The 23,899-nt window shown below is 36.9% G+C and overlaps 1 protein-coding gene across 3 annotated transcripts in view; it reads right to left on the minus strand.

Annotated features, from left to right (window-relative positions):
• Window positions 1-1,161: 1,161 nt before the first annotated feature.
• gjc2 (gap junction protein gamma 2) overlaps window positions 1,162-23,899 on the minus strand; it is a 60,405-nt gene continuing 37,667 nt past the window's right edge. For 2 of the 3 annotated variants that reach the window (XM_015354113.2, XM_015354115.2), the window contains one exon: window positions 1,162-5,500. In XM_015354113.2, the coding sequence (XP_015209599.1) occupies window positions 4,230-5,480 (1,251 nt within the window). In that variant the 5' untranslated portion in view covers window positions 5,481-5,500 and the 3' untranslated portion in view covers window positions 1,162-4,229. Of the gene's footprint in view, window positions 5,501-7,952; window positions 8,004-23,899 lie in introns of those variants that run through there. The other variant, XM_006634187.3, reaches the window with a different exon arrangement.

The raw sequence follows: 23,899 nt of genomic DNA on the forward strand, positions 1-23,899 counted from the left end.
ACAGCAAAATCTACAAAGGAATGGTTCACAAATAAACGTATCCAGGTGTTTGAATGGCCAAGTCAAAGTCCAGACCTGAATCCAATCGAGAATCTGTGGAAAGAGCTGAAAACTGCTGTTCACAAACGCTCTCCATCCAACCTCACTGAGCTCGAGCTGTTTTGCAAGGAAGAATGGGCAAGAATTTCAGTCTCTCGATGTGCAAAACTGATAGAGACATACCCCAAGCGACTTGCAGCTGTAATCGCAGCAAAAGGTGGCTCTACAAAGTATTAACGCAAGGGGGCCGAATAATTTTGCACGCCCCACTTTTCATTTTTTTATTAGTTAAAAAAGTTTCAAAAATCCAATAGATTTCGTTCCACTTCACAATTGTGTCCCACTTGTTGGTGATTCTTCACATAAAATAAAAAATTTATATCTTTATGTTTGAAGCCTGAAATGTGGCAAAAGGTTGAAAAGTTCAAGGGGGCCGAATACTTTCGCAAGGCACTGTATATATTACAGGTTAGTAGGAGCACTATAATTGTAATTGTACTGAACTGTACAGTGGGAATAGAAGTTGTAAATATGATATTCAGCCAAGCAAACTAGTTGTGGTTATTGCAGTGCATATACAATGAGATACAACACTTTATTTAATATATGCATTCCATTTCTGTTCTCTCTAAACACTTAAACACTATTAATCTCCAGTATTTATCTTGTAGACCAGTAACTCATATGCCTGGTTTTGTGCATTTTCATGTTTGGTATGCTTTCTTATTAATCTTAAACTGACTGTACTCTTAAGCATGCTTATTATTTGATTTTCCATTAATTTATTTAGTTTCTGACACTTCAGTACTTTTTGTTTACTAGTAAAAACAAAATGTGTTGAATTAGTAACAGTAACGTACAACTGTGGGACAGAAGCCAAACAGAGGAGCTATCTAGATGAAGTAGTGAGAAGGACTCCACCTCTGAAATATATTGAAGAGAGGTTTCAAAGGTCAGGACTCCTTTTTCCTTCATACTAATACAAGATGCTGCAGAGAGAGAAGGTGGCCATGTGTTTTCTCATGTTTGTAACACATGAATCTGTAGAAGCCTGGCACAATGTGAGACAACACAAAAGAAAAGCACAATCAGCCTAACTGCAGTCTGCCAGGAGCAGCTGTGGAAGTTGAAGCACTTACTTTATTTAATAAGTTGTGCTATTTCACAGCCCATTCCCACACATACCTCCATAGTGCAAATTATGTAGTAGAAAATTACACATGGACATATCAATTACATATATCATAAAATTGCAAATGTTCACTTTGTATTTTGTAAATTGAATCTCTTCATTTAGTAGCTACAAAGCTCCAAAGATGAAAGCATTTACATTATTTTGATATGAATGATATTGTAAAATATATTTTAATGAAACAGAGCTTTTTAATGCCCAAAATATTATTCCTTATACACATACATTAATATGTTTTTACCACATATGCACTGTACATACCTTGTACATACATATTTATCCCTGTAGTTATTTATACATTTAAAGGTTTACAGTCTGTTGGGTAAATGGAATTCTATTAATGATTTTCTTACACAAAATTGAAAACCAAAAAGAAAGATGCAATTCTATTATTGTTCAAAGAAAGTTATTATTGTTCAGAAAGAAAGTATTGTTTTAATCATTAAGTTTTGTGAAGTTAAAGTATCTTAATTTCAAGGTAAAGTGATTTTAATTTCTTTTGAAGTTGAAATTTAGCACTTTCAAAATAAAAATATCCTTATTTGAATTTCTGTTTGAGAATCAAGAATTTTAACACATTGTTATTTTGGTTTTATTTACTGTATAGGCAAAGAAATTGCATCCATCACTCAAAATGTATAAATACACATTGAAGTGAAAATACAAAAGAGAAACATACTGTATTTGCTGATGTTTAAGGCACACTTTGTCAATATATTGATGCACAAGGCAAATTAATCATCCCCATTGCTCATTCTGAACACTTCTGCCTCCAAAAGCATTCCTGAAAGACTTGTATTGTGTACAATGTTCTAACCAAACTTAACATATACTGTTTTAGAATAAAATGTACTGTTTTGGGTGTATATGAAAGCAGGTAATCTATTTCAAATCTGTAGTACCCAATATTGTGCTGATTCATAAAAAAGTACAAATATTCCTTATAGAAACTACTGCCATAATCTGTATGTGACAAATACAGCCAATTGTTGAATTTTGATAAATTCCTGCGATATTTCTTAACACATGCGATAGAGTATCAGTGTTTTTAATGTAGGGACTGTTTGATCAAACAGATTGCATTTCTAAGTCTCTGTGTCCACTTGTAACAGTTTCCATTTGTGCAATTATTGAGATAAACAGCGTAATGCCAGGATAGGTACAAGGTGATCTGTCAGTGTAACACTGCCATACTGCAGATCAAAAGGTTATACTTGTTCACAGGGAGTATGTATGTCAACACTGGTGCTAACTTGGTTCTCAGAGCCTCAGTGCCTTTGCCAAATTAATAATCTGTTGTCTTAAAACTCTATAAATTACACTGAAATGTGTTGTATGTAAAAGTGAAAATACTATCAAATGAGCCTTAAGGCAAATGATTAAACAAAAAACATGAAAATGCAATGTTAGGAATTTGTCTTTGACTTACTGATTTGACTGGAGCACAATCATACTTGCAATTGTATTCCTGCTTTTCATGTATTCATTAGAATTTAAATTCAAATTAATGTCTACTAATTTCCATGATCATTTTTTACACAGCAAATTACCTGCCTTTACCACATATAAAACAGTTTGTCGTACAGTAATATGGGAGAGCCATACAAAATGTCTAAAACAAATACTTTTTAATCAGTCTAGAAATTCTGATTACAAATTGGATTGTTTTTTTCTGATTGGCATTTTAAGATATTTATTCAATTCAGTGTCACGGGGGACTCAGATCATATTCTGGCAACAACAAGCACAAGGCAGGGCACACTCTGGACAGAATACCAGTCCATTGCAGGGCACACACAAATACAAACACACAAACCACGGCAGGGACAATTTTCACAGAAACCAATTAACCTACCAGTAGGTCTTTGGCTTGAGGGAAGAAACCAGTGTACCCAGAGGAAACCCACACAAACAAAGCGGGAACATACAAACTCCACACAGATAGCAACCCAGGAACTGAACCCAGGGCCCCAGCACTGCAGGGCAGCAATAGTAATCACTGCACCACCATGCTGCCCTAACATAAGCCAGAGGCTCTGACACTAGGTTTGTTATTAGCTGCCTAGGATAATGACAGGTAAGCTAAGTTACTGATCACAAGGGAGGAATATACTAACTCTAATAAAACATCTGTGTTAGGGAGGGCTCGCTGTCTAAGCCATGCTTGCTGTATAATAATAAATAATACCTTTGAGGCTTACAGGAGATGCAGCACTGTTATTTCAGTGGGAATAAAAAATTATGGTACTTTGCACATCTTGTCTTGTAAGGTACATTTTGGCACGGATTCTTAAACAGAACATCAACCATTTTCCGTTTATACGCGTGCCAATTTTCCACTGAAAAATTGTACTGCATCTTTTGGAATTTTGAAACACATAGGTTGAAGGAAAAAAATAGAACGGATGAAGCTATAAAGACTTTATCAACATAATCCTGTGGGTCTCCATTCTCTTTGTTGCTTTATCTGGATGTCAGTTTGTTTCTCTTATATTATTTAAGCCTATTTTCTATTCAGTTCAATTAGGTTACGTAGAAAGAAAATCATATTTATTAAACTTTAACAAATTGGATACATTGTATCCAGAAAGTTTCTTACCTTCTGAGCTAAGCTATTATTCATTTCTGTTACTGCAGTGTAAATGTATAAAAGCCGTCATATTCATCTATGTGACTGAGTATGCAGTGAGTGAGTATGCACCTTAAAAATCTGATTTTAAATTAACTCTATTTCCACCATTTAAGCAGCTGTTCTTTTCAACACTTTTCAGTTTGCAACAAATGCAAAAAACACCTCTTATGTCTTTGTACCAGATCAGGCACATTCTCAAAACTCTCTTCAGCGAAGTTTTTTTACAGACCTTTCCAGGCACCCACACAAACATTTTTTTATGGCAATTAATGTCATAAAGCAGCTGTAAGCAACCCTTGAAACAGTGCTGCAAAATTAGACCATCTGAAAACAAAAAAAAATGTCATAAGCACGTTTAAATAATTTCTAAATCCATACAGAAGTCTTTCCATCTTTAATGATAGACCCTGCTTTCTCAGTGCTGGATTTGGGCCGGGCCCCTTGTTTTTCATGAGCTGTATTAACCCTGTTTTGTTCCACTACAGTCCCTCCTGAAGCAGGGCTGCTTGTCCTGGAGGGCTGAGGGTTACTCTTGCTGTTGTAGGTCTGAAAGGCCATATCCAGCTGCTCTTGTGCCACCCTTAAGTGCCTATGAAGGCTAGCCAGGTCTGAGGGTATGTTTTCATCTGGGCTAGTGCACTGCTGCTCCTGTGCCACATTTGCCAAGTTCTGCTCATGTGTGATTAGACTATTGGGCATCTTGTTTGGTTTTTCTGACTTCACTACTAAATTGTATCCTGGGGGAGAGGCAGGGATGTTCCTGGGATATGGGCAGCTGTAGGATGGGCGCTTGTCCTTGTTCCTCCTGTTGCGGATGATGTCTCGGATGGTGCCAATACCTAGATGGAACATCTCACACACGTTTAAGAACAGACAGAGGCAGCTAACCACATACATGATGAGAAGGAAGATGGTCTTTTCTGTGGGTCGGGACACAAAGCAGTCCACTTTGTAAGGACATGGATTCTTGGAACAAATATATGAAGGACTGACCCTAAAACCATACAGGAGGTACTGGCCAGCCAGAAAGCCTACCTCAAAAATTGCTCTTGCCAGAAGCTGTAACACATAGATTTTCATCAACCCTTCTTGCATTATTCTACGGCGGCCATCATGCTTCTGCTGCTCTCTGGTTGGTGGCTTGTGCTCTGGCTTGATCTCATGGACGTCCAGGGTTTCCTCATAGATCATGGGCTCCTCTTCTTCCTCCTCCAAGACTTCTTCGAGAGTATGAGTTGCTCTCCACTTGATGGCATGGGGCTTCTTCCGGAACTTCTTAAACTTCCTCCTCTCCTCTTCAGAACTGCGGGCAATTTTGTGAATGGCATAGCCTAGGTACATTATGGAAGGGGTGGAGATCATTATGATTTGGAAGACCCAGAACCTGACGTGGGAGAGAGGAGCAAAAGCATCATAACAGACGTTGTCGCAGCCAGGCTGCTTGGTGTTGCATGTGAACTTAGCTTGTTCGTCTGAGTAGATGGACTCCCCTCCTACTGCCGTGAGCACAATGCGAAAAATTATAAGCACGGTCAGCCACACTTTCCCCACGAAGGTGGAGTGGTTGTGGATTTCTTCCAGAAGACGGGTGAGAAAGCTCCAGCTCATGTTGGTCATAAGGGCTGTTCAACAAAAATCTGGAAAATAACAAATCAGAAAAGCAAGATCATAAAATTAGCAATGACTGATATTTTTTTTAAAGAAAACTAAAGGACTCAAATTATTAAAAGCAGAGTGGTGTGTGGATGGTATTTAGAAATTCTCCAAAATTCTGTGAAAATACTGACAGCTTTCATGCTACATTCATTTATCTTTGCAATAGTTGTTTTACATTCAAAAGGCTTCTACATGGAGTTTAATACTAATAGCAACTTGTGAGCACAGTTCTTTTGCAATTTATTTATTAATAAAGCACACAAAATCATAAAATGACTGATCACACTTTAAATTCAAATTCAATTGACTTTCTCACACTTTTGTAAGATCAACTGTGTAATCCATGACATACAGTGGTACTACACACATCCAGTTTAAAGACATTTTTTTTATTTAATTTTGCATTGTGCATAATTTTTCTTCAAAGGGTAGTGCTGTTCTTTTTAAATAATCTTTTCTTGCAAATACAGCAAATGAGAAACAGACACTTGCTTGGGTTTGTTGCCACAGAAGATTTCAGAGCTGCTGGTAAGATTATAGTTAAGTAAATACAGTAAATGGATAATTAGAAACATAAAGGGCAACAATACCCTTTCTTTAGTGAACACTGAATTACAATACATAACATCTGTGTGTCAGTTAAGTTAGCTAAATGTGGTAGACAGTTCTTGCATTAGACAGTGACTTACTGCTTGCAATGTTGTATTTAAAAGGCCTATCTAAAATTTTAAAAAATCATTTATAATTCATATATACTTCCATATAAATTATTGTTTACTAAGGCTTAGTGAAAATCTAAGTAGGCGGCACTGTGGTACAGCAGTTTGTGGAGTTTGTATGTCCTCCCCCTGTTCGTGTGGGTTTCCTTCAGGTGCTCCAGTTTCCTCCCACAGTTCAAAGACATACTGGTACTGTAATTAGCTCTTGAGAGAACTGGCCGATGTGTAAATGTGTCTGTGTGTGCCCTGTGATAGACTGGCATCCCATCCAGAGTGTACCCTGCTCTGTGCTTGTTGCTTGCCAGGGTAGGCTCCAGCTATTACTCTAAAAACTATTTTCGTTTTTTGGGTTAATAATATGGCTGTTGTGAGTGAGAAGGTATGAAAAAGGATTCCATTCAATCTAATGTATCATTAGATTTGTGATACATATGTATTACTATATGATATATGCTGTATATATGATGTATTGTTCTTTTCCAATTAAAAAATGAAGTGATTAATTGAACGTAAGCATAATTTAAAAGACACATTATAGTATTTACTTGGTGTGAGTCTTTGCCAAGCTGTTTTCCAATTAATAGAACAGAGAAATCTGTGTGATGTTTTAAATTAATTCTTACAGGTCCCTCTATAAGTGTTTTTCAATTACCATGAGCTGAAGATGTGATCTGACTCATGTTTTATTGTGAATTGGAGTGATTGTGGCAATTAAGAGAAAGACTACACCTATTTAAGTTAATTAGGCCTTTAAGATTACAAATTATATAGCATAGTCATATATTTTCAATTGGCAGATACTGTAGATCTTCCAAGAACTCCCAGTTACAGGGTAGTTCTTTGCATTTTCTTTACATGTAACATACCTTTTTGTTTTCTACATAGACATTTAAATATTAATTTGCCTCACTAAATGCATCCATATTGTATTTGCTTACATTTAAAAGGTTATTTTTAATTGTATTACTAATCTACATCAGCATTGTCTTTTGCTTTAGAAGAAAATAGTGCAGTGACTCTAGATCTTGTCAGCTCCCTTATAACTAACTGACATGCTAGCTTTCAAAGCACACTTTTAGATAAAATTGAAATACAATATACTGTACAGTATATGGTTAAAAGCAGTATCTTACAAATTTTAAAACAACTGTGCCATAAAACTCAACAAACAAAGGTTTGCACAAAATTTCCACATGTGCTACATGGAATAAATATTTGAAATAAAAGTGGATACTTTAAAGCTTTAGAATGTCACTGAAAGTAAAATATATATAGTAGAAATAAAAATGACAAGTGATAAGAAACAAAGCAACACATCCATAGCACAAAAGTAAAAGAAGTCATCAGAAACTGAATGAGAATCTAAACATTTTCAAATCTTTAATCCTCTGAATTTTATACAGACTCAAGCTCCCAAAATTTACAACTGAAACAACTGAACAGTTGTTTCAGCTTCTCTAAAGTGCTCCTATTTCCATTTACATTTTTAACTTATTACCTACTTTAAAAAGCTGGGAAGTTTCTAGATGGACACATTACTTAAAATAATGATGTAAAGAAGAGTGTTTCCAATTTGAATGAAAGTCTTTCAATTAAAAAAAATCTAAATAATGGCTTTGACTGAGCATTTTAGAACAATAACTACAGCACAGTGACTATACACAATCCTTAATAAGGAAAGCTGACAAATTCAAAAGATAAATACAGAGCTTACCACAGTTGTTTCCAAAGAGAAGAGATTACAAACTCAAGTGATGGAATTTAAATTTAGGAAGTTCTGCCTACTGAAATACCTTTTGGTTTCCACCTTTGCAAGTGTCTGCCAATTCTTTACATCTGAAATGTCTTGTCCAGACATGACTTTATGACTTGATTTTATGCTACAACAAAGCTGTCTTTGAAATTCCATCATCCTGCATCTGATTTGATTTTTGTGTCAACAGGTTCTTTGAATGTAATTTAAAATAAATGTCTATTATTTGTGGAAGAGGTATTCACAAATTCAATGAAAATAATAAAGCCAGTTTTTGCAAACTCAAAGAATGACACAACAAATGTCCCATTACTGTATGCAGTGAGTGGACACTAGAGGCAGTGGGGATGACTAGATCCCCAAAAAGACATGCTCACACTCTCTAGACCACATAAGACATGTATCTTGGTGGCTTTGAAGTGGTACGTTTCTTCATAAACAACCAACAGTACCCTCTACAACGTTTCAATGACTAGAGAATGACATGATTGTGCTTATCAACAAAAAGGTAGAGTGTAAACATTTACCAAAAAAACAAGTTTAGTACATTTACATAGAAAATGTTTTCAGAATAGATGTCTTAACTTTAGTTTTTGACACCTATAAAACAAGCCTCCGTGTATCACATCTGTTGTTAGTGATCATTACACTCATCCACCAAGAAGTCATATTTTGTTGTATAGTGCACTTCAGTTACAAATGAATGATAACACTGTCCTACACCATTCATAAATCATAAAAAAAACATTTATTATTTACTGGTATGTATGGCATGAATGCCACAACAGATGTACCAGTTACACATTGTGCGCATTTGTTATTTAGTAATACACCTTTCTCATATTCAGGTTATTAATAATATTTTTTTAGTTTACAGGACATGCAATTTTAATGAAACTTACTGTTATGGAAACACAGTGTGACTACAATAATAGTTTATATACTGTATATGCTGTATACCACACAAAAAAGGCGAAATAATCTAGTCTTTATATGTGACATTTTAAACTAAGGGACACCAATAAATCATTGTTTCTGTTGTTCTTCTTTAGGTGAGTTAAAAAAAATCTCCTAGAATTATTTAAAACAAGTACAATAATTATATTTCTAATAGTTCTTTAAAAAGTAAGTCTCTCAGACTCTGGTGCAGATCAAGTCAATCCAACCAAAATGACCATTATAATTGGGAGTTCAGTTCGGGATAACATGTTTCCACTAGCTAGAAGGAACAAGGCTTCTTTTAATAAACATTTAAATGAGAAAACTGAATACATTTCCTACAACACCCAAATTGGCACTTCTTTTTAACTTTTCTTATGTTCTTATATCCTTAATGGACAGTTTTGGTTTTAAAAGGCCTTAGTACTGTATGTGTCAGTACAATATTATTGGTAGAATTTGATATGAACCACATGAAAACAGCAAGGTAGCAGATCTTAATTAAAAGAATACATAGTGAAATGGGTAGTTCTTCACATTCCTTTTCCTGCCTGATAGTACTTTGAGGTGATACACGCTTCGTGTATTTGGGTTCTAATATTACAGCTCAAGGCAAATTAATTAAATTAGAATTGCATGCAGTTTAAGCTCTTTCATTGTTGCACAAACCAGAATATAATGCTTCTTTGTGTATCACATCTTTAAGATGAGGGCTTGTTCTGGTGGTTCTTCTTTGCATTCTTTATACTGTAGGTCAGCAACTGTTTGTATAATGATAACCAAAAACGTTGTACAATATTCTTTTGTAGATGTTACAGGGACATGAGTGGTGGTGTGGTTTGCTGCCAGACTGATGTCTGGCAGGTGTCACGCCCTCTGCAGCCAGAGGGCGCTCCTTCTCTGACCTGTCCCTAGTTTCCGGTCTGCTGTCCTTCCTGTCCCTCTCTTTCCCTTGGGCTATATATTTCCGGGTCTTGCACTCTGTCCTGGCTCAGCATTGAGGTTCGGATGTCCTGAGACCCGCCTAGCACCAGGGCGCCCCACGTCCGCTCCCTGAGGGCATAGGTTTCTATACGGCATTCCTGAACTCTTTGCACTAATGGGCTCGGGCCTTTTTCCCGTCTCGCCGCTACGCATATGGGTCTTTTTCTGCTCTCCTGCTCCCCACGGTTTGTCCCTTTGGACGTCCGTGACAGAATGCTGAGCCACCTACTGACCCCGCGAGCGGCGTTTTTTTTGTCTTGCCGCAGTTTTTTTTTTCTTCTCTGGGCTGTTTTTTTTTTCAGTTCCTCTATTCTAATCACTGGATATCACTCCGATCTTCCGTGCCTGTGAGCAGGTCCTGCACCTGGCTTTCCTCGGGTAGATCACTCCGATATCAGTGATTGAATGTTGAGCTGGCTTGCCTATTCTTATTACTGGATATCACTCCGAGCTTCTGTGTCTGGAGCGGGTTCTCGTGCCTGGCTCTTCCTGGTCTGGCTCTCTCCGATATCAGTGATAGAATGGTAAGCTTTCTGCCGTTCCTCCATGCCTTTCGCTGGATATCACTCCGGGCATCTGTGTCTGTGAGCGGGCTTCGGTCTGGCTTTCCTCAGGTTGTCCACTCCGATATCAGCGTTAGTATGCGAACGTGCCCATTTGCCGTTCCTCCATTCTTTTCGCTGGATATCACTCCGGGCATCTGTGTCTGTGAGCGGACTTCGGTCTGGCTTTCCTCAGGTTGTCCACTCGGATATCAGCGTTAGAATGTGAACGTGCCATTTGCCCAGTCTGCGGTATTTTTCCTCGGGGTTTTTGTGTTCTTTTTCTTGTTTTTTGCCTTTTGTTTTGATTTTTTTCTTCCTGGTTTCCCCTCCTTTTTGGTCCCCCCTGCTCTCTGTGTCTCGGAACCTTGGTTCCTACCTGTTTTTGGTTCCTATTTTTTTTTGTGGTTCGTCTCCCTGGTCTTTCCCAGGTTTTTGTCTGTTGTGTTTGTGCTTGTGTACTTTTTTGTTTTAAGTCTCCGGAGCTCTTCTCTACCCCCCCTTCCTCCACCCAATAAAGGTTTATACCCCGGAGGAAGGGGTAGCTCTCAGCCGTGGATTCCCGGAGGTTTCCTTTCAGTTAAATGAGGTTTTTCCTCCCCCCAGTGCTGTGCAGCTTATTTATTTGTATGGGCGTCGGGAGCCGCCCATGAAGGGGGGGGGTACTGTCACGCCCTCTGCAGCCAGAGGGCACTCCTTCTCTGACCTGTCCCTAGTTTCCGGTCTGCTGTCCTTCCTGTCCCTCTCTTTCCCTTGGGCTATATATTTCCGGGTCTTGCACTCTGTCCTGGCTCAGCATTTAGGTTCGGATGTCCTGAGACCCGCCTAGCACCAGGGCGCCCCACGTCCGCTCCCTGAGGGCATAGGTTTCTATACGGCATTCCTGAACTCTTTGCACTAATGAGCCCGGGCCTTTTTCCCGTCTCGCCGCTACGCATATGGGTCTTTTTCTGCTCTCCTGCTCCCCACGGTTTGTCCCTTTGGACGTCCGTGACAGCAGGTCCAGGTTCTTGGATTTGATTAAACTGTTCTATCAGTATAGCAGTAATGTTTTCCCAGTGTTGGAGTGGTTTTGGAGTTTTAATTTCTTTGCATTGGCCAAAGATTTGCCTAGGCCTTATTGGCTATTCTAAACCCAGGACTTTTCACTTGCACCCACTATTTTATATATTAAAATTATACGTTCATAACACATTCATAGCCTTACATATGTAATGTAGAATGTAAGACAAGTAAATTTTTTTGAGTTAGGAATGATTAAAACCATGTTATAAAGTTTTAAATGGCACATATTCAACATAACTAAAACATTTATAGTCTTTAAATGTTTAAAATGATAATGACAGCATAATAACAATTTTAAATGGAAACATAAAGTAATGCCTGATTTTTGGCCATCCAGTCTGTATAATATTTACAGTATTCTTCCTTTTTCCAAAAAAATTCTGTGAGATTATTTTCTTGATATATGTTAGAATGGCCTACTTTTTTACAACATTACTGCAAAAGAGTTAAAAAAGGATCCTTTATAAAAAAAATAGCAAGATTTGCCCTGTTTCAGAAAAGTAATCCATACTTTGTATTTACTGTTACTCCGTTGGCATGAAGACTACATGTGTTTATTGAATGCAGGAATGTGCTGGAGTTTTTCCAGGCATCAATACCAATAGAGAAAGACACTCTTCATTAGTTCCATACAAATCTCAGTCTAGACAAGTAGGGAATTGAAGGAATGCAAAGCAGGACAAAACAAGTAAAAAAAATGGGTCTAGTCTATCCACCCATTGACAAAACATGTTCTAAGCTGATAGCATTAAGCCATTTCTAATGCAGAATAAATAACATTTTCATTAAAGACCAGAACGTTGATAATTTGTAGAATTTTGACACGTGAAACAAAGATATTACATGTGATGAATACTATTTGTCAATTGTTATTCATAGACTAGGTACAATCCTCCATTAAGCAAATCCTCTAACAAGTACTGAGAAATAAAACATTAGATTAACCTTCAGTGTTGCAGTAAATAGAAGGCACTATAAATAAGATGACGGAGTAACCTTTTTGTTTTAGACAAATTTTCACGTGATTTAAAGGGTATGCTGGACAACATAATGGATCATTCCTTTATCAAAGAGAGGGATTCAATTTCTATTGTTTTATTGTATATATACTAATTTCACATTAATCACAGAGATTAATTGTTTTTTCATAACTTTCTTGGTAAATTTGTAAGAAATTACATATGTACAGAGAAAGTTCTCCTTCACCTCATATTCTCTTACCTAACAATACTGCACTCAGGATTTATAGGTAATGACCACTGAGGGCAAGATTCAAATAGCTGTGGTTTTCAAACCTAGGTCTTCAGTACCATCTTAGAAAGTTATTGTAAAAGGTGCATTATCATGCATTTAATTGAAAGATATCTTGCACTCATAAATAAATATTTGTTTTTGTAAATAAAACATATTCTCTGTAATACGTTTTTTGTTCACACGACTTCAAAGACAACTTCAATTTAATAGCTAAAATAGTTAAATAATCATGTAAATAAGTAAATATTATTAACAACAATCAATTGTATTGTAATAGTATTTAATAAACAAATAGGCAAATAGAAATGGCACTGAGAAAACTTCTGAAGCCACAGTAAGCACAGTTCATTACCTCACATCTTCATTCTGTTACCTTCAGGCAATTTCAATAAAGATGAGCATAAATCAATCTGAAAGGTGAAAAGTAGGTGTGCATCACAATACTAATCCAAATAGTAGCTGCTAACTGATGCAGGATTTTTTTATTTTCTTTTTAAACACTCCTATTTGTTGTCATCACCTCTATATCAACTACACTCTTAGTTATTAACCTTGTTAAACATATGCATTCTTTTGTAGATCTGTACTGTTAGGCCATCGATTTTTCACACTGCAAGCACTACAGTACATTGGCTATGGCAAACTTATGGCATCCGACATACAAGTGAAACAGTGCAGAACTGTCTTTCAGATTACACTACAGATTCACAGGCTCTGAGAAAACTCAAATAAACAAATCCTGTTCGTTCTCAAACAACTGTGTGCCACAAGATGGACAATTCTGCTAACAGCATACAGTAGATACAAAGTGCTAATTTCAGGCCTTTAAGGCCCAGGCTGTGCTTTGAGGGGGCATCATTACCTGAAGCTTATGTTATATAAATTCATTTGTATTTGTAAGAGATGTACTGTATGTGAAACAAAATGGCAGCATTGCTTTTGTAAAATGCTGGCTCTAATTCCGTATGAACTTTTGCTAATTTTTCATTTGAATTTTCAAGGTCCAAATTCTTAAACTAAAAAATGTATGCATATATTATAAATAATTAACAAGTTTTCTCTTATCCTTAGATCCACCCAGAATCAAGGAAAGTTTGTTTCAAGAGCATGTGGCTTTACCGTTAGATATCAGGCATTAATGATAGACTCAAAATTGCCAAGATATTAAATGAGATAAAAAAGAGATAAAATGATAATAACAATTGATATGATAATGATAATACATTTAGATTGAATTGTGATTATGCTTTAAAACTCCAGGTCTAATAGAACGTCTGAGCAACACACATGATAAAATTAAAGAAACATCCAGTTTTTTAAGTTTATTCTCAATTATACCTGTTTAATAACAAACCAGATGCATGAATTTGTGCTAATACTGGATTTTAGGTGAACAACAAATAGCACAAACATCCCATTCTATGTTTACTTGTCTGAGGACTGTATAACTGGTGTAGATCCTTCATCTTTAGTTCATCGTGTTTCACTTCTAATGCCTTCCCCTTTAAAACACAGTTGATTCACCAGAAATTGAATTATCAGACTTGACAAAATAATTGAGGAAGATGAGTGGGGTGTTCCCATTTATATGTGCTTGGATGTGTTGTTTTAATACATTCTACATTGTTGTCTTATCGTTTTGTGGCAAACATCAGTTTATTGTGCTACTCAAATGTCTGAGCAGAAACAGAATACAGTTATTGTACTGTAATAGTAACTAAAACTAAACTGTTTTCACTAAACGATGTTTAGTTACACGTATCGCAAAACCAGGAAATAACTTCTTCAAATCAATCTTGCCTTTTTTAATTTTCACAAACTGCTTAATTCTACAAATTCTACTTTGCACAATAATTTGCATACAGTACATTTTTGCATGATAAGTAGTTTAAAAAAACTTTTAAAAATATTTGTTATACCTTAGAACTAATAACCACAATTTTATACAATTAAAAACAGATGTTGGGGTGAATTTCTATATGCAGTATGTGACACCTGGCCTTGAGGATTCCCTCAGTTTACTTTTATATATATATTTTATATAACACCATGATAATATCAAAAATTGCAGTAAGTACCCAAAGCACCAATGACCTCACATCTCTAAAAAGTTGTTTAAAATGCTTCTTGTGTTTAAAAAGTCCTTGTGAAAAGTCCTTGTGATTCTGACATAACATGTACAGTAGACTGCAGGTAGCTACAAATTAAGTATTTAATAACAGAAAGGCAAGGAAGGAAAGTCATCCAGCTGCTGGAAGAGGGAATGAGAATTTTAATGTCTGGTATCTCTCTATAAAGACAGCTCTGCCATAGGAAACCAGCAGAGAAAGAAAAAGGAGAGAAAATTTCTTCCTCTCATGCTGCTGTAAGGTGCCTTAACTTTAGCTGAAATAAAGGCCTGATGATCGCTTCACCTCTGTAGACTGGACTCTGATTCTTTTCCCAGTCTCCTGAAGAGGGGTTACCTGGGTTGTTATCTGTGTAAAGTTTATACGTTCACATGGGTTTCCTCTGAGTGCTCAGGTTTCCTTCCACAATCCAAAGACATACTGGTAAATTCATTCATCCAGATGGATGTTGCACATTGGTGGTGGTGGAGGGGAGTCCCCATTACCTGTAAAGCGCTTTGAGTGGAGTGCCCAGAAAAGCGCTAAATACATGTAAGCAATTATTATTATTAGCTTGTGCAAAAAACATGGTGTGTGTGCCCTGCCATGGACTGTGTCCGATCAGTGTGTATCCTGCTCATTGTTTGTCAGGCAGGCTCCACCTCCCCTGTAATCCTGTACTGGATAAAGTGGTTTAGAAAATGGATGGATGAATTTAGTGAACTCTAGTGGCATGTCTACTGCTACTGCAGTCTCTTCATAGTCCACACAGAAATTCCAACAACACACCTGACTAACCTCTTTCTAAACTCCACACTTGTTAATAGATTGCTTTCTGGAATTTTTCACCATCTTTCTATGTCATACCTTTCCCCTCTTACACATTCACCTATTCAACTTATTTTTCCAATCAAAGTCCTTTGTCTTTCTGTTGTCTGCTGTTTTTTCTCCTAAAGGCTTCACAACTAAAATTTTATTTTCCTTGTACTTTTCAGAGTGCATGTATACTTGCTTCTTAGTAAACATTAAGCTAATGCATTGGCAGAGAAATAAAAAAACTCAAATTATTCAGTCATATACTAATGCTTGACTACAAAAATATTTGTATTAGAAAAAGCAAGGAGAGTTTTTAAAGGTATGTGAACCTTTATATCTTCATAACGTTTGGTGAGTATAAAGTAAAAAGTTTTTAGTTGATTTGTCATACAATTGTGACACAGAACAGTGTGATGCAAATTTTCAAACACTTTTTTAGAATTTAGAATAAAAGTTAAAAAAATAATTCCATGAATGGGTGTTAAAATGGAAAAATGAAATTTATTTTTTAAATTATTTTTAGTGATTTTGTTATTAAAATAATTCAACATTCAAATAAACATGTTTTATGATACTATACAAAGCCATGTTATACAAACGTTCTATCTTAGACAAAGCTTCCAGACTATAAAAATCACATCCCTAGAAAAGCTAACACAAGAAACATGTTCATTTACCATACATTACTTTACTAAGCTTCTGGAAGAAGTCAGGAAGAACTGAGGCAGAGCTAATCAAAGTGTGCACAAAACAATTAACTTAATGCATCACTTTCAAATAAACACATTAACATAATTGAAGAAACGGGATAATACACTGTAAAGGATTACAATGCCTCCTGTTCATACTAGTTTTCTACTGTGTCTTTTTGATTGGATGATTACTTAGAGTGATTCCAAAATCAACTTAAAACCACACACTTTTTGAAATTACAGTCATAAAAGGGCAATGGTCAAACATCAACTTGTACTGAAGCTCTTAATCGACAATGAAAAAATAAAGCGAAATTTCAGAATTACAACTTCCCAACATTATTAATGTCCCCTGATAAAGTACAGAATGTTAGTTAATTTTATAGGATATTTCAAGCTAAATAAATGCATACTGTAGCTATCATGCTTAATTTTGGAGAGTATCAGTACGTTAGTCAAAGAGGTGGCTTGGAACAACAATTTATACAGTACATTAGTCTGCTCCTTCTGTCCAGTACAGCCGTACTACAGGCATTTCCGAATGGCAGGCAGGATGGAGGTAGCTCTAATTACTAGAAATTGGCTGACAGTAATGCAGAATAATCACTCAAATATTTACAGATCGGTCTCTCGTGGTATACTGCAAGGGTAAACCTGACAGATTCCCTCAGTTCATAGCATTTACTGTTTCAGATTCTTTTACCTATCAGATGTGTTTTGACAAAGTGACATATTTATTTACACTCTAACCTGACCAGCTTGCTGCCTTAGCCAGAAGACAGATTTAACCCACGCCAAGGAACCAAAAACTCCTTAGAGGCATTGGTATCATTTTGAAGCATACAGATTTGCAGAGCAGACTGTCAAAATGTTCTTAGAAAAAAAAACATTAAAAAATAAAAACAAAAAGCAAACTACTGTATTTGACCAGCAACCTTTCAGCTACAAGTGCAGATTTTTAGTCACAGAGCCACCGCACCATCCAATATTAAGGTATATTAAAGTGTGAAGGTTATATTAAGGTAATTGCAAAAAATAAAAAAACAGATTTCCAAATTATTTTTTGGAAGTCTGAAATAAATTTCCTTAAAAGCCAAGATAATATTAAATAACACAGTTTTTGATATTCTTAGACCTCCCTTCTTCTGGACACTCTTAATCACCGATTTATCACCTACTTTCCCCTTATTACCTACTCTGTCCTTTATTCTCCTGTGCTTTATTTTCCTCACTCCTTCTCTCTCTCACACACATCTGAAGAACAACTGAAATATTGTATTTCTCCTTTGTATTTCTCACGGTGAAATTAACATTTACTTGTTGCAGCCAACACAAGTTGACACAGGTGCCCACTCAAACCTCTTAAATAGCTTAGAATCATTACTATGCTGTATACAGTAAATAAACAAGTATAAAAGATACATAATTCTGCTATTATGTCTGTCAGAAGATTAAATTCACCACCACAATCTAAAGAGAATGTATTGTAGATGGAATCATGATGACGAGATCCTCGGTTCAGTCAAGTGAAATGGCTTTAATGTGTTGAATGGCCTCCTATTTGCAAACTTTAGTATATGTGGAAATAATTTGATATATACTTCATGTTTTTGTTTGCTGTATATAAATATGTATTTACACAGCTCTATTTGTGACATTCATAGACCATAGGTCTCTTCCTTCAGATTTATTTCAGATTCCTCAGATTCATCTGTTTCAGACATTGCCTTTAGCGCCTCAAACAAACGTTTTCACTACAAATGCTACTGTGACAGAGAACAGCTGTCTCTCCAAGTTGTCTGTGTCAGTTTGAACTGCAGGTGTGTGGCTTAGAGCACTGGTGAAGGTAGCCCCCCCCACCCCTCCTGTGTCTAGGTATTGGCCTGATTTTAACTACGACACAAACTGAGTTCATGTTGTTTGTTTCAGAAAATTAAATGCATTTTTTAAATATGCAAATTGTGATTAACCAGTATTTATGCTACTAATATGGGATGTCTGTCACAATCATAAGATTTCTTTAATAGTCTCTTGTTGTTTGCTTGATGATAACGTTTTTCTTGGAACAGAATGAATCTGATCAAGGCCAGGTTTAGATCTGTGTTTCAGTGTATGGATATAAAATTTAAAACTCCCTCAACTAGCTTTTTGCAATTGACAATACTTACATTACCCTCTCTTTGCAAACATCTGTGGGAAATGTACTGATTGTGGTATTTAAATCTGCTGATTAGAAATGGAAGGTTTACTGGAAAATGACAGAAGAATAAAACCAGACGTTGCAGCATTTGTTTTTAATTACAAGTGGGTCAGCACCACAATACCTGAAGTCATACTAGCTTACCTGTGCTACAAAAGTAAAGCATGGAGTTTTGCAGAGAAATATCAAAAAGACCAGTTTGAGGCACAGCCACACTGACTAAAATAAATATAATTTTCTGGAATGCATTCAAGCTTCAAACTCTGGCTTACTGCTTGCTAGCAACATGCTGTTTCAGTGTTCCAGCATTGCTGATGGTGGAACACACCCAGAGCGATGATGAGAATTTTTTTTTTCAGAAAATGCTGAAAAAAGAGCAGCAGCTTTCACATGAGCTTTCGCACATGAAGCTTTCCACTCATGAGTCCTGTTCTTGAGGCAATTTAAAGCTAATCAGAGCACAGTATATCCCAGTAATCCTGCAAAATTCCCTTGCAGCTTATCTGTCACTGCCCTAAAGAAGAGGCAAGAATTATAACTGAACCACAAAACCAAAAAAACACCACTTATTTGTGTTGCATCTGAAATAAAGGCCCCATCTTGTGGGTTTATTTATGTTGTGTTGTTTTATTAATATAACCACCAACTTGAGGACTGCCTCATTATATTATAAACCAAATAAAACATTTTGCTGTTTTGCACCCTATGTCTGGATAAGAACATCTGCTAAGTAAGTACATTTTAATAAAAATGCTAGCTACAGTAGCTTTCAAAATCATCTTAAAATGCTTCTTAGCAAAGATGAGTTAACCAAGACCATGTGACATGCTCCATCCATTCATGTTTGAACTGTTTCAACCATTTCAGGGTCACAGGGGAGCCACAGCCTATCCTGGCATGTAACAGGCACAAGGCAGGGTACACCCAGGCAGGGCAGACAGACACAAATATTCACATCAGGGCTCATTTTCCCATTTTCAGGGCTCAAACACACAATTCTGAGTACAGTTTGAATGACCCTACTGTTCTTTTCTGGGTGAAAGAATCCATCATTTGGATCAGTTTTGGGGGGGTATCTGATTTAATGTTAAGGAATGGTAAGATCAGTGTTTATCGTAGCACATGATGAGTTCTGAATAGTGGTGCAATGTGTCAAACTCAATTTGCTATATGGTTGAGCTGGCAGTCAGTCAGGTGCTAATTAGGATTAAGAATAAGAACAAAGCAGCACACCTCCTCCTACTATCATAAAATTACAACATGAACATTTCTCACTTGTCACTTTACCTGTCAGTAGTACCCACAGCCAGGGCCAGCACTTGGCTTAGGTGAACTAGGCGACTGAATAAAGCCCCATGGCCACCAGGGTGCAACGCAACATATTATTTTTTTAATCGGCACATTCACAAATGAGAATAAAAAATTTCCCCCAGTGTGTCTTTCTGTTTCTGCTGTGTTAATCTAGGCTGTTAAAGTTTGTTTGTTACAACTTAAAATGTCATCAGTTGTGAATGTAAGTGTAGTTATCCTTCTGTATAGAATCTGCGTTAACTACTGATGTAGTTATCAGCAGCCATATCACCCTGCAACTCACAACTGGCAGCCCACTGAAGCTACACTGAAGCCACTGAAGCCCACATTGCCTCCTAATGATCCCCATCTATGAATTGGCTTCATTACTCTGCTCTCCTCCCCACTAACAGCGGATGTGTGGTGAGTGTTCTGGCGCACTATGGCTGCCGTCGCATCATCCAGCAGCCATATCAAACTGCAACTCACAACTGGCAACCCACTGAAGCTAAGCAGGTGTGAGCCTGGCCTGGATGGGAGACCTCCTGGAAAAAGCTAAGGTTGCTGCTGGAAGAGGTGTTAGTGGGGCCAGCAGGGGGTGCTCACCCTGCGGTCCATGTGGGTCCTAATGCCCAAGTATAGTGACAGGGACACTATACTGAAAACAGGTGCCATCCTTTGGATTAGATGTAAAACCGAGGTCCTGACTCTCTGTGGTCATTAAAAATCCCAGGGCATTTCTCAAAAAGAGTAGGGGTGTAACCCTGGCGTCCTGGCCAAATTTCCCATTGGCCCTTACCAATCATGCCTCCTAATAATCCCCATCTATGAATTGGCTACATTACTCTCTGCTCTCCTCCCCACTGATAGCTGATCAGTGGTGGAGGGGAGTCCCCTTTACCTGTAAATTTATGACCTTCTTTTGAATCCACACTTAGTCAGCATCTCTAGATCCCAAAGGACACTTATTACCTGTGTTGTACTACCTAACACTGTTTCTTCCTGATACTCAGATCACAAGCACCTTTACTTGAAATCTTTTTGCAAAGATTACTTACTGGCTCTGATACTCATACTGTATAGCATAATTTTTTAAATATTTTAGATCATCTGAGTTTTTTTGCATTAGGTGTATGTTTCTAAGTCCTGCATTTTGTTATACTCTACACCATATGTAAGCAACCTTAGTCCTTGCTGCACAGTTTAGATATGCCTTTCAATTAGAACCTATTTAACCTTGAAAATCCAGTTGATTTGTCTCCTTAACCACCTAATAGATAGAATAAAAACCTATTAACACGTGGTACAAGGTTGCCTACTCTTGGTTTATACCAATGCTTCCCAGCCTTGGTCCTGGAAGATCTTCTGTTTTTTGCTATACCCAAACTCTTAATCTCAGGATAATTGATTTCAGTTTTCTATTTGTGACCAATTTCTATATTTTTTTCACCTTGCGGTAGGAATCAAATCCTGCAGACACAGTTTTTTCTACAGGACTAGGGCTGGAATTCCTAGTCTATGTATACGTTGGTAGTATACAACCGTTATACAGGTACCTCTGAGGTCATAATGTTCCATTACATAAAAATGAAATCATATGCGAATGCTGCACATTGGTGGTGGTGGAGGGGAGTCCCCATGATCTCTAAAGCGCTTTGAGTGGAGTGTCCAGAAAAGCGCTATATAAGTGTAAGCAATTATTATTATCCAGGTGGATGCTGCACATTGGTGTAGGGGAGTCCCCATTACCTGTAAAGCGCTTTGTGTGGTGTCCAGAAAAGCGCTATATAAGTGTAAGCAATTATTATTATTATTATTATTATAACTATTATTATTATTATTATTATTATTATTCCACTGTTGACGTACTGTCGCTTTTCACCTTAACAGTATCAGTGCAGTTTCAGCAGCTACTAGACCAAATGCTATTTGTTTAATTTTGGGAAGTAGTGAATGTCAGTTTTATTAATCTTTATTAATCTTCCATTACATCAAACATGTAATGAAACAATACAAGTGACCTTTTACTTGTGTTCTAAACTATGTTGTAGTGGTTCAAAATTCAAATCATGTACAGTAGTTGCAACTGATAAATGCATAATGTCCTCAAGAAGGAAGCTCAGAAAAGAAGAGCAGGACAAGTGATTTCAAAACAGAGCTACACCACATCAAATCACTGTAATAGTGCATTTGAAATCCATTTGGTTTTGAATCTGTCAATCCATGTAAGTATTGAACTATTGAATCCATGTAGAGATTTTCTAGCTAGACACATAGACAACTTGAAGTGTTTTACTAGATGTTCGCAGATTTATGTTTCACGTTATTACTTTCAATGTTAAAATATGTTATTTTTGTAAAATGAGTGCTCCTTATTCTTATTTGTAAGTTATTTATTACGTGTTCTTCAAAGCTGGTTAATGGATTAATTTATGTAATTGTTCTTTTCATTTATTTAATTCATTTATTTAATTGTTCTAAATAGTAAAATAAGGTTCAGGTAGGAGCTGATAATAGTAGTGTACTGTATGTGCAAATTGTGGCCGCATTTCAAAATTTTGCCTAGAGCCCCCAAAGAGCTAGGACTGGGTATACAGGGTTAACAGAGTGATCTTTAAAAAATGGAGTGAGTTAGAGTACAAGTAGTCTGAATGCTCAAATAATGAATCTTTACAACAGTACAGCAGTACACGTCAACTTAAAAAAACAGAATTTTGATTAAACTTATTCTGTAATACAATTATACACTGCAGCATTCACCTCCCCCACAAACAAGTTACTATATACTGTACAATTAATTCTAAATATAGTCTAAAATGAAGCCTGAACTGGAAATAAGGATTTGTGGGTTTTATATTTGATGCAGATTTCATATGCTACAGTAATGAGTGAATCCTCAACCACAAATAAGAGATATTTCTGTATCTTTTAAAGTAAATTAAATACTAATGTACTAATTTCAGTTAGGGAAGCAAGAATGTGCTCCAGATGGTTTAGCACAATAGGAGCTCCCAGTAGACTCACTATCAGTCTTCACCCACAGTACAGACACAGAGCTGCCAGGCTAGAGGCTTTTGTAGGACTAAGATGACTGCTCGATTTGTGGAAGGAAGACTGCACACCCACAGTCGCTGGCTACAGGGTTATTTTATGAAATGTGTATGTCTGTGGGTCTTTGCTCTATTATTTACAATATGTGAGTGTGACTGCAGCAGCTGTGAAGGTGTGATTACTCCACTGCCACTGTTCATCAGGATACTTTAAAAAAAAATACAAACCAAAACAGAGAATTTGAAATATTGTAATCCAAAGTTACTGTATTCAAATTTAGGTTTATCAAAAAGTAGATACACAATCATCCTACCATGCATTTTCGAACCATTTCATTCAATCCAGGGTCGCAGGGGAGCTGGACCCTCTTTTGCCAAACAATGGGCACAGGGCATACACCCTGGATGGGACACCAGTCCATCGTAGATCACACACAGACACAACCACATGCTCACACCAGGAGCAATTTTCTCAGAAGCCATTTAACCTCCCAGTATATCTTTGGAGTGTGGGAGGAAACTGGAGCACAAAAACCCACACAAAAATGTGGAGAACATCCAAACTGTATGTAGACCGCACCCCGGATCCAGAACTGGAAAAGCACTTTAGCAGTGTAGATAAGTGTAGGAATCTTTTCACCATCATTCACCTTTACCGTTGCAAGTAATTAGAACTGTTTTAGGAGACTAATAATAATAATAATAATAATTATCACCAATGGGTAAAACTACTCAAGCTGAATGAGCTGTGTGATACAGGTATTACAGGTATCAGCCTGTGTCATGTGACTAGCCCACTGTCAGTGGCATTCCCCAAGCAGTAGCGCATAATTGGCTAAGCCCGAATGAGGGTAGAAACTCATAACTGCCAGGTATGTTGCAGATTCTGCTGTTGTACCCACGAGTGAGGAACTTTACAATTTACATAATCCACAGACACAAAGTATTTATACATCATGGATCAAAAC

This window comes from Lepisosteus oculatus, chromosome 6 (assembly GCF_040954835.1).
Source record: "Lepisosteus oculatus isolate fLepOcu1 chromosome 6, fLepOcu1.hap2, whole genome shotgun sequence".
NCBI lineage: Eukaryota > Metazoa > Chordata > Actinopteri > Semionotiformes > Lepisosteidae > Lepisosteus > Lepisosteus oculatus.